Source organism: Coenobita brevimanus, chromosome 100, assembly GCF_032717465.1.
Source record: "Coenobita brevimanus isolate Jiangsu-jjx chromosome 100, ASM3271746v2, whole genome shotgun sequence".
Lineage (NCBI taxonomy): Eukaryota > Metazoa > Arthropoda > Malacostraca > Decapoda > Coenobitidae > Coenobita > Coenobita brevimanus.
Window position 1 is genome coordinate 53,554,566 of NC_137053.1, and position 12,908 is coordinate 53,567,473.

At 39.6% G+C, this 12,908-nt stretch overlaps 1 protein-coding gene across 1 annotated transcript in view; it reads right to left on the reverse strand.

Moving 5' to 3' along the window:
* Positions 1-12,908, reverse strand: part of LOC145414591 (sodium channel protein 1 brain-like) — a 1,229,691-nt gene that overhangs the window by 142,396 nt on the left and 1,074,387 nt on the right. Inside the window, exon 33 of the mRNA XM_080284113.1 lies at positions 8,857-9,129. Coding sequence (XP_080140239.1) covers positions 8,857-9,129 — 273 coding nt within the window. The remainder of the gene's footprint in view (positions 1-8,856; positions 9,130-12,908) is intronic.

The following is a 12,908-nucleotide window of genomic DNA, read 5'->3' on the forward strand; positions in this document are numbered from 1 at the left end:
GGAAATCAGGTATAATTGTTCCTTTATACAAAGGAAAAGGGGAGAGAGAAGTATGTGGTAACCATAGGGGTATTTGCCTACTTAGTGTGAGTGGTAAAATATATGGTAGAATACTCATTGATAGGGTTAGGCATATGACAGAGGAGCTAGTTGGAGAAGAAAAAGGGGGATTTAGGAAGGGAAAAGGGTGTGTAGATCAGATATTTGTTCTAAGATGTTTAGTGGAGAAGTATCTAGAGAAAGGAAGGAAAGTGTATGCTGCCTTCATGGACTTGGAGAAAGCTTATGACAGAATAGATAGGCAAGGTATGTGGAAGGTATTAAGAATATATGGAGTGGAGGGGAAATTGTTGAATACTGTGAAGAGTATGTACGAGGGAGCTAGGGCTATGGTGCGAGTGGATGGTGTGCTGAGTGAGTTCTTTGATCTCAATGTGGGACTGAAACAGGGTTGTGTGATGTCTCCATGGCTGTTTAATATATATATGGATGGGGTTGTAAAGGAGGTGCAGGGTGGGGCAGTGGATGTGGGGGTGGCTCTGATGAATGAGAGTGAGATTTGGAAGCTTCCGGTGTTGCTGTTTGCTGATGATACAGTACTGTTGAGTGAAGATGAATGGGAGTTGCAAGGTTTGGTGAATGAATTTGGGACAGTGTGTAGGAGGAGGGATCTGAAAGTTAATGTAAACAAAAGTAAAGTTAAGGTGTTTGAGAGGAATGAAGTCACAGAGTGTGCAGTGAGGTTGGATGGTGAAGATATGGAGAATGTGAGTGCATTCAAGTACTTGGGTAGTGTGATGAGTAAGGATGGAACTTTGGGGGATGAAGTGCGTGAAAGGGTACAGCAGGGAAGGAAGGTTGTTGGTACACTGAAAGCAGTGATGAGAAATAGGGAGGTGAGTATGGAAGTTAAGAAGTCACTGCATGATAGTATTGTGATCCCTACCCTGACGTATCGAAGCGAGGCATGGACCTTGCAAGAGGGGAACAAGTCAAGAGTGAGAGCAGTGGAAATGAGTTACTTGAGAGGAGGATGTGGAGTGACGTGGAGGGACAGGGTGACGAACGAAGAAGTGAAGGAACGCTGTGGGGTGGATGTGGATGTGGTTGAGAAGATTAGGAGAAATACACTGAGGTGGTTTGGACATGTGAAGAGAATGGAGAATGAAAGACTGACTAAGAGGGTGTATGTAGGTGAGGTGGAGGGAGAGGGAGAGGGAGACCGAGGATGAGGTGGAGGGATGGAGTTGAGAGGTATATGAGGGAGGGGGGGGTGAGTTGGGGGGAGGGTAGTCAAATGGTGGGTGACAGAGCGACTTGGAGGCGTTTTGCCTGCAGCCACCCTTTGCGGGATTAGGGCGTCGGGCTATAGATAGATAGATAGATAGAAACTAGGAGGAGTGGGACTCTGGAGGTAGTGAAGATTCGTGGGGCAGTATATTGTTAAATTTGGCAATGGGCAACGTAATGACCCAGTGGGTCAAAGTTGAGACAAGATTCAGAGGTGATGACAAATAAGCAAGATTAGATTTAATTCTAACCAAAGAACCTGATGCAACTGAATCTTTGAAATATCTGTGTCCTAAAGGAAAAAGTGATCATGTAGTGACAGAGTTCCAAATGACAGAAGGAAATGGGGAGACACGAGATGTGCTACAAAGGCATGGAAGATAAAACTTTGGGAAAGCAAACTTTACAGGACCGAGAAAACTTTTTAAAGAAGCGGATTGGCGAGAAATCCGGGAAACAAGAGAGATACAGTATAAGTGGGATATCTTTCTGGACTTCCATAATAAGGGTGTGGAAAAGTATGTCCCAAAAGTTGCGAGGAATGAGAACTGGAAAAATCACTGCTTCGACAAAAGGTATATGATAGCAAAAAAAGAAAGGGATGCAGCATGGAACAAATGGAGAAAGAGTGGTAATGACAGAACAAAGGAAGAATAAATGAACTAGAAATGAATATACAAGAATGTGTAGAGAGGAAGACAGAAACTTCGAAAAAGGTATAGTTGATAAATGTAAGGAGAAGCCTAAAGTGTTTTACAATTTATTACTGGCAAATCGAAACAAAAGGAAGGAATCAATGAGATGAAAGCAGAAAGAAATGTCTTATAAAGATGCAGTTATGCAAGCTGAAATAATGAACAAATGCTTCCAATCAGTCTTCACTAGAGAGAGTGATTTTGTGGAAGAGGAGGGAGTGACTAGAAATGTAGTGTTAAAAGATGTAAATGTTGAAGTGCAAGAAGTATACAAATTACTGTAAGCTTACGATGTGAGGATGGCACCAGGACCAGACGGGATCTATAATTGGATACTAAAGGAATGCAAGGAACAAATGGCAGATGAGATTCATGGTTTAATTGTGTATTCTCCGGAAGAGGGGAAAGTGCCTCAGGAACGGAAGTACCAGTTTATAAGGGAGGGAACAGGGAAGAACCCCTGAATTATAGACCAGTGTCCCTGACCAGCATGGTTGCAAAATTGTGCGAGAGAATCCTGAAAGACAGGTGGATAAAATATCTGGAGGAGATGGACATTTTGGCAGAAAGTCCGTTTGGACTCAGAAGTGGAAGGTCATGTGTTTCCAACTACTTGAGCTTCTACTCAAGAGTGACAAACATGCTACAGGAGAGAGATAGTTGGATGGATTGTGTGTATTTAGATTTGGAGAAAGCCTTTGTCAAGGTACCCCACAAGCAACTGATATGGAAATTGGAACACACAGGAGGACTGAAAGGAAACCTCTTAGAATGGATGAAAGACTTCTTGAGAGACAGACAAACGAGGACAGTAATAAAAGACAGAGTGTCAGGGTGGAGGAAGGTAACAAGTGGAGTCTCACAGGGCTCGGTATTAGCACCCGTAATGTTCCTGATTTACGTAAATGATATGGTAGATGGAATAAACAGTTATGCAAGTCTGCTGGCAATGCAAAGACCATGAGGGAAGTAGAAATTGAAGAAGACTGTACAATGCTGCAGGAGGACCTGGATAGGATTTATGATTTGAGCTGGTTGTGGGAAATAAAATTCAATGCAAAAAAATGTAGAATATTGGAAATTGGTAAAAGTACCAAGAGCCCATCACAAAATTATTTGATGGGTAATGAACTAAACACAAAAGCAAGAGAAGATACAGACTTAGGAGTGCTGGTCCAGGATAATTTGTCACCTGAAAAACACATTAACAAGATAGTTAGAGTGACATATAATCTCTTGACTAACAGATGAGTAAGGATGGAGGTTTGGAGGGTGAAGTGCTTGAAAGAGTACAGCAGGGAAGAAAGGTTGCTGGTTCCTTGAAAGCAGTGATAAGAAGCAGGGAAGTGACCATGGAAATGAAAAAGTTACTACATGACAGTAATGTGATACCAACTCTATCGTATGGAAGTGAAGCTTGGATGTTGCTGGAAGGACACAAGTCAAGAGTGAGAGCAGTGGAAATGAGTTACTTAAGAGGAGCCTGTGGAGTCACATGGAGAGACAGGCTGACAAATGAGAATATAAAGGAGCATTGTGGTGTGGATGTGGATGTGATAGGAATCGTTAAGAGGAATACACTGAGGTGGTTTGGCCATGTGGAGAGGATGGAGGGTGAAAGACTGACGAAGAGTGTATGTGAGTGAGGTGGAGGGGGGAGGAGGGAGGGGGAGGCCAAGGATGAGGTGGAGGGAAGGGGTGGAGAGGTATATGAGAGAGGGGGGTGTGAGTTGGGAGCGGGGCAGTGAAATGGCGGGGGACAGGGCGACGTGGAGGCGATTTGTTTGTGGCCACCCTGAATGGGATTGAGACATCTAGCAATAGATAGATAGATAGATAGATATGTAATGTATAGGGCAGGGGTAGGGAACCTTTCTCCTATTAAGGCCATTAGGATATTTTTAACATCATTCGCAGGCCATACAAAATTATCAACTTAAAATATGTATATATTTGCTCATGAGTTTATGAAATTGCACTTATGAATTGCCTTGCAGGCCTGATCAAATGGTCCTGCGGGCCTTATATGGCCAGGAGGCCAGACGTTCCCCACCTTTGGTACAGGGTGACAGAGAGGGTATATGTGACTGAGTGTGAAAGTTGGAAGAAGCACTGAAGGCAAAGGAGATAAATGGATGAGGTAATAGGTGTATGAGAAAGGAAAGTATAGTATGGAAGCTGCGGCAAAAGACTAAAGATCAAAATGGATGAAAGAAATATGCACAGAGATGCATATGATCAGGGTTGCACTTTGTTGTCGAGAGAAAGACTTAATTCCGCAGGTATTTGCAGAGCAAATCTGAAGAGATTATACCAAAAATATGCATGCATGGAAGGTTTTAGCAAACTAACATGAAGGCATGATTTTTGATGGTTTGATTGATATGTGAATGATTGTTTGACCTATTTCACTAGACACTACTGACAGTTCTCTTACTCATATGCATTCTCATCACAGTTTTTGGAACCTCAGCTTTTTAGAGGAAATTACTGTTAGCATTTTGGCACTGAAAAAAGACAACTGATTAGATAACTGCATACATCAGACTTGAGATACCACATTATTCGTCATTAACTACCAACCCATCCCTCTCTCCACAATGCAAGTAATCTAATAAACTGTACATACTGAGTAACCAAGGGAACATCAAATAACCTTGCCTAACTCAAACACTAACACTGAACCTGCATTAATTATAATTCCCATCCCTCATTCCACAATGCAAGCTTTAATCTATCTCATAACACCATCTATCTACATTTTGAATAGCCACAGGGACATGACACATGTCCCACTCCAACACTGAGAGCTTTACTGAACTTCTACCTCTAAATATACTTACTGAATAGATATGGGGACATCTTATATCTTTGCCTCATTTCAACACTGGTAATGAACAAATAACTTAAAACATTCACCTACAGTACTCTTACACATGCTTCGTGACCATCATTTTTTTTTTTTTTTTTTTTTTGTACGTCATTCAACAGCTTTCTAGCCATGCAGTCCAGTCAGCCTAAGAAGTAACAGCAAAGTAACCAGATGATTTTGGTCAGCAATAATGCATGTACACTTCCTTATACATGTATCTTTACATGGTGAAACCTATTTTGTAAATCTGTTACAGACAACAATAAGTAAAAACTAGAGTACCGGCATATTTCAAAAGTGTAGGAAGAAGTTCGTTAGTTACAATAATAGGAAATACTAAATGGAACTAACTGAAATTTCAGAAGTATCGCTCAGGAACAACCAGGAATAATTTGGGGAGTTCAAATCTAGTATGGTAACATGCAATAATTTTTTAGCTGTGTAAGACTGAAATGAAAAGAGCTTCAATAAACACTTAAAATGAGTCATTATTATTTCTAAAATAATTTCCGTTAGGATAATTTGAAGTCGTTTTGTTTCTGTTTTCTCCATGGATGATGACAGAAAGCAGGAAAGTGGCATAAGTCAGGAGGATATATTAAATGGTTTGATCAATAAGCACAAAAGGAGACAACCTTTACTCAAAGACATGCAGCTATTATACTGCATTTGGCCAAATTTTCCATTACAAAAAATCTCTGGAAGACTTACCATAAGCCAGAGAACTATCAGTGAATTAAATATACACAGAGAACCTCAAAAATCTGCTAAGAGTCAAAGCTCCTTGGAGAATGCCAACTTGTCATTGCCTAGTATCCCGAGCATAAACGATTGGCAAGAGTAATAAAATGTAGAGACTCATAAACAAATCACCAAGTTCAAAACTTTCAAATCAGCATTTTCAGTGAAGCAGGACATAGCGGTTAACCCAAAAAGAAAGATATTAAGGATTAAAAGATAGAGACTAAAGTATGTGCTTTTGCACTGCAAGAATTTATAAACTCATGTTTTGGTCCTTTTTACTGCCTAGTTAAGAGAAAAGGGATCAATTGGGGATACAGTAACTCATCATCATCATCATGATCTAATCCTGTGTTGCCCCATGATGAGCACAGGAGCAAGTGGCTAGAAAAGTTGGTCTTGACATTTAAGCTTCAGGTGACCAGCCTCACTCATCACTGAGTGACATTATGTGAGAAATAAACCCCAACCACCCCTTGGATATATACCTGAACAGGCTCAATCTGACTGGAGTGAATTATTTACCCACTAAACCACCAGGCACCATAATTTGGTTATATGGTTACCACCCAGCATGGTAAATGGTTTCCTGGTGCACAGGAAGCCATTTGGCTTGTCTTCAGTGTACAGTCACCCAAAGACAGGAGGAAGAGGAAAGAATGAAGGAAAGAAAGACAGAAGGAGTGTAGAGTCACCCGTGGACATAAAGATGAGGAAAGAATGAAAGACTGAAGAGGATGGAAGGAAAGAAGGAAGGAAGAGAGGAAAAGGCAGTCACCTGAGAGCAGCACTACAATGATTGAGGGAATGGTGAGTGCCACCACCTAGCACTATAAAGTAGCTAATTATAATTATTAAAAGTAAGGGGAAGAAAAGGAATAAAAGGCAGAATGGTCTTGCTGATACCACAGGTAGGTTAACATTACTGAGAGTAATTTATTTGTTTTGGCATCCATGTTGATACCATATCATCACCATTGCATCTGAAAAGAGGGTGTGTATTGCAGTCACAAATATTTTCCTTAACTGGTCTTCGAAACTAGGGCATTTAAATTTGAAATCCTGGGAAGCAAATACATCAGGAACTCAGAGTTATACACACGCTGCGAGTGGAGTAATACATTACACATTCATTCAGATTGCGAAACATATGTAAGTGTTAACTTCTAATATATCACTGCCCCAGGCTATTCATTTTACATGATTCTTAGCATGATATATTTTATTTGATATGACATGATGAGTGCACAGAATTTTTACTTTATATTCACTAAGTTTTCACTGAATGTATGGCAGTGCAGAGTGACCGAAGCAATCTGAAACTCTGCCATCACTTCTTGAGGTGACTATACATAAAAAAAACCTTCCATAATCCTTCCCTATTTACCATGTACTGCAATATACTTTATCCAGATTCATACAGTAAATGATGTAAATACCTTTCAGTCCTACACCCCAAAACATGACTGATACAGCCAGCCATTTCATTCTCAAGCAACTCTGACATCTTTCATTTGAAATTCCCTCTGCTTAACCCCTAAAGACTGCAAATCTCCCAGCTCCCCTGTCCCCGGATCCACAAAAAGCGCCTGATTTTTTTACTTCACCAAAATAAAAAAATTTCTTACAGGTTTCAAGAGCTTGAATTTACACACCTGAAAATGTATGTTTCACTCTCATATGACTTATGGTTCCCATAATAATGACCGTCAAAGAAGGCCAAAAATAAAAATTGTTGCCCCTTGTACAGAGAGAGAGAGAGAGAGAGGAAAACAAAAATTGCACCAAAGTAAATTTTGGCTTTATATAATTGAAGAACGTGATTTTATACATCAGAAAATGTGTAACATTTCACTCTCATATGTCTAATGGCTACTGCACAATTGACTGTCATAAATAATAATAATAATAAAAAAAAAAAAGGTCACTCACTATGAGCGAGAATGGTATGTTCTTGAAAAAAAGGGAGGGAATAGCGAGGTGGAGGGAATGTGGGGGGGGAGGATTGGGAGGGGAGGGAAAGGGAGGGAATATGTCTGCCAAACACATTCAATATCGTCTAGATGGGGTAGTTTGGGTAGGAGGGGACATAGATGGCAGGATCTAATGAGGTAAAGGGACGAGGAGAGACGGCCTGGGGAGGGGGCTGGCTCACGCCTCCCACCACCTGACCACTTAGTTCCCACTGACCAGGTCCCATATACGTCATAAAAGTGGTGGTGCTACATACCGACAGTTTTTTGTAGCCTCTGTACCATCAAGAGTAACAGAATTTTATGCGACAATTTCCGTACCTGTCATTCAACAGCCATAGGCCTTTAGGGGTTAACCCTTTCAGGTAGATGATGGTTTTGGCTGTCATTGGCTTCTAAGGCTCAGACATTTGGATGACAGCTTTGGCCGTCAACTGAACGCCTTACTGTTCATTTTCATTTTTCTGGGGCATTATTGCTCCAAATACAATAAATTAAACATTACTGGAAAGGAAATTTATTCAGCTACATTATAGAGCAAAAAAATATTATTCTACTCTGAATTTTCTTCTTTGGCAAGTTTTAAAAAAGTGTAAAAGTTTGCATGCTGGCTAAATTCTACTTGTTTTTTCATTTATTTTGTGTATATTGCTTTTTTGAGCACAGTATAATAAAATGCAATTACTAAACTTCAAAATGAGACCAAACTGAGCTCTCTACGATGAACAGTAACTTTGCTACAAGTGGTAGTAGTAAAACATCTCTACAATTTTTGCATGTTGGCTAAACTTTCCTTGCTTTTCTTGCATTCTGTTTTGCATATATTGCTTTTTTGAACAAAGTAGGAGAAAGTATAATTACTAAGCATTAAAATGAGACGAAACTGAGCTCTCTACGATGAATAGTGACATTGCTACAAGCGGTAGTAGTAAAACATCGATATGCAATTGTTCACACAGCACATCAGCTAAAGTCATGTGCCAAAGCAATTTTTTACGAGCACCCCTGATACGAAAGGGTTAATACTACAAACTTACCTTAAATCTCCCAACAATAAGAAGGATCATAAAATATGCTTAACAATACCATGACACCAGACCTGAATTAGCATCACAACAGAGACAGCAAAAATAAGTGCCAAGTACGTTGAAGTGATATGCGAGGGTAGTAAGACAGCACTCTGCTGGCATAACTGGACTACCAAACCTAAGGATTAACTTTCTATGAATAGATTAAAAAACATTAAAACAACAAGAACAAGCACAACAACTCTTCAACCACTCACTTGGACCAGCGGACATAGAACATTTCTAAGTCGTCCTCCACAATTCCGATTTCCTCCTCTTTGTGGGCTTGGTTGAAGTTTTCTAGGATGACGGCAATGTACATGTTTATCACAATCATGAAGTTAATGATGATGAAGGAAACAAAGAAGATGATGGCAATAACAGGGTGGCCACAGTTGCCATTGGGTTGATCCATGTAGGTAATGTCACAATCAGGTGGTTGGGCCATTAGTGGGTCCAGCACATCATTCCATCCAGCTGATGTTATGAGTCTAAAAGAGAATGGTGTGGGTAAACAGGGAGGTATTTAATATAACATCTTATCTAGTACAGTAGTATGAGGGATAAATGAGGTTTAACTGGAAGTTAAGTCTATCAAAATCGTGATTTTCTTTTTACTCTTGCTATTTCCAAGTGATCTTATGCTACTTAGGCGAGAGGTTAAATACAGCCTTACATAATCCTTTCACTAAAACGGATTCTTCTAAAGCTAATATTATATAATTTGGAGGTAGCTAGAATAATATGAAGAAAAAATGTCATCAGATTAACAGGATTAAGGTTTCCACACATGAAAATTGATACACAGGTGGAATGTTTTATACTTAACGTCCATTATGCAAAACAGTCCTATGTCAACATCATGTGGAGAGAATGGAGAATGAAAGACTGACTAAGAGGGTGTATGTAGGTGAGGTGGAGGGAGGGAGAGGGAGAGGTAGACCGAGGATGAGGTGGAGGGATGGAGTTGATAGGTATATGAGGGAGGGGGGGGTGAGTTGGGGGGAGGGGAGTCAAATGGTGGGTGACAGAGTGACTTGGAGGCGTTTTGTCTGCGGCCACCCTTTGCGGGATTAGGGCGTCGGGCTATAGATAGATAGATAGATAGACAACTAGCAATAAATGAGCAATTAACACTTTCAGCCTCATGAATGCATCTGTGTGTGAAAATACATTTTTCATCTGCATTAATGGCAAAATTCACAGTGCCGGCAGCACTGCAACTCTAAATTTCAAGCTGTTTGAGGTACAGTACATGTGTGATGAAAACACTGTGTAGGCTTGGCATAATGAAACTGTATTGTGCTGTAAGTTCAAAATTTGAATTCCTTTACCTCCCTGGTATACTTTGCTTTAGATTTTGCATCTTTATGGGAATATACAAGATATGGCTATGCCATGGCTGAAAGTGTTAAAAACTGTTGATATGAAATACCCTGTATTATACAATACTCCTTGAGTGAAAAAAATCTGCCTTTAGGCAAGTAAGTCCTTTATCTCTATATTATTTATACACTACATATGTACAGTATAAATATATACACTGCACTCGCTTAACTCACTGTAATTTCCTTCTGAACTTATACTGTGAGTTGGAAAAATGTGAGTTAAAAAAAACACACCTTATGGGGAAAAATATATTTGATTCTGCCATGGTGTCAGGTAGCCTAGTATAACATGAACGGAACCCCTCTTAACACCACTTAACACTAACATCCTGTGTCAGAAGTATGTACTGCATATCTTATAATGATAATAAACAATATTAAAGACATTCCCTACGTGTCAAGTGGGGTTGGTGGAGGATTAGTGCCCCTCCCTGTAAAACAATTAACTCTAAGCCCTTGGCCACCCCGTCTGGGATACATGGCGTCTGGCAATGAATGAATGAATGAAAAAGACATTACATATCCTTTTATGATAATAAAAAAGTACTGAAAAGCATTTTCCTAAATCCTACTGATGACAATGCTTACGTCGATGAGAGACGGGTGGCAGTTTCGGAACACTAGCTTAGTTGCAGTACTGGCCACTAGGTGTAGGTGGCATGGGTGGAGAAAGCATTGTTCTGATTGGCTACACAAGCACAATGACTGTGTGCTTAACTATGATTGGCTTCCAATCGCGAGTTGCGGCTACAATACCGTGAGTTAAACATCTCAGAAATAAACTATTTTCTAGTGGAAAAAGGCAAGTTAAAGCATTTTCCATGAGTTTGGTGATAATGGTGACTTAGATATGGACACCGTGAGTTAGATAATTCATGAATTAGATGTATGTGAGTTATGCGAGTGCACTGTGTATAGTATAGTAAACCCTTGAGATAATGAAATAATAGGGGGGAGGGGGTGGGTCGCCACATCCGAAAGTTCGCTACATACGAGGGGTTCGGTATTTCTGAGGGATTACTTAACTCAGTTCGATATATAAGCGGAGTCGTTTGGTCCTACGTGCTCAAACATAACCTAAACTAACTCTGTGAAGTTTTGCATGGAGAATTCAATGGTTTATGAAGTTGTACATGTGAATACAATTACTTATAATATGAATACAGTACAATGTAGTACTGTTACAGTACAAAGTAGTACTGTTACAGTACACTTACTGTGCCTGGAAGGGATGCTGTTGTCACCGAAGGCTGATTCGTGAACTTCCCCCGCATTTAGCGACTTTTGTTCACAAAATCCGGGGGAAGTTTGGTTGTGATTTGGCTGTTTGCTATATCCAAAATTCGCAATACAGGTAACTTGCACGGAACACGTGGGTTTCGTTCCTACCGTGCCATGTTAGGTGCGAAATCGCGTATATTTAAACTACTCCGGATTTTGCTCCCTAGACCCCCCAAATGTGTTGTTTTGCTGTTACCTGTCACTGGTAATCACTAGAAAGCACTTTAAGTGGTTAGAAGGTTTATTTAATGTTATAACTCACAAATACAGTACTCCACAGCAAAACTCCAACACACAAATACTGTACGTAAACATAAGGAAACATTCCGACACCGATCATAGGTAATCATATAAATCAGGTTAACTGGTACCAGTGCTTTAACTTACAAGTACATACCAGAACAGTACATATTTAACTTAGAAATGCAGTACTGTGATATCGAATGATTTCAGTACATAATCTGTTAGGAATGGCTGGAAAAAAAAAATGTTATGAATACATTTTCACCTTTTTGATATACGTTTATGGTAGTTTCGAGTTATTTTTTACGTTATCGTTGTGCCCATGCTTGGAAAAGGGAGCGAAAGAGTTGAATTTTCAGTCCTAAATGAGAAAACTGCACGTCCTCCAAGGCTAGACTCTGCCACGGGAGAATAAAGTGGAGAGTCAGTCCGATCAGCAATAAGGAAGTTGTGTCACAACTTCCAGCTCCCACACCACGAGAATGGCTAAAAATAGAATCGTAATGCAGTTTCAGAACTAACATTAAGTCTAATCATTATGAATACAGATACAAAGCAGAAATAAATACGTTTACAGACGGGGAATACGTACTTCTTCCGTCATGTTCATCTTTATCATTTTACGTTCTTTATCATTTTACCTTGTTATTTTCGCAATATATATTGCTGTCTCGTAAACAGGGTGGTTGTTTGTGTTTTGCAAGGGAGAAAAAAGATTGTATTTTCTGTCTGGGTCGAGATAATGGGTGTAACTATGTGTGGTTAGGCATGGCCATGAGCGAAAAAATCGTACATCCACTCATCACGATAGCAAATGGTGAACTGACAGAGTGACAGATGATACATGAGAGGGTGAAGTCAAGGTCAGTCTCATGTCTCAGATTTTCGTTCACTTCCCGAAAGTTTTCACAGTTTTCTACATGTTGCATTGCATCAAATGATCCAAACCATTACAGCAAACCTGAGCAAATAGGTAAAGATACCAAGACAAAAATGTATTTTTCTCTTATTATAAGTCTTTAACGAACAAACAAAAAAGGCAATATCCCGATGCCGATCATGGGTAATCATATAAATTAGATTAACTGGTTACAAGGCTTTATTTAATGCTTTAATTGCTTACAAGTACATACCAGAACAGTAAATATTTAACTTACAAATACAGTACTGTAGAAAAGCAGTACAGTAAGAGTTTAACGAACAAACAAAAAAGGCAATATTCCGACGCCGATCATGGGTAATCATATAATTCGGGTTAACTGGTTACAAGGCTTTATTTAATTATTTAACTTTATTTACGTGCTTACAAGTACTGTACATACGAGAACAGTAAATATTTAACTTACAAATACTGTACA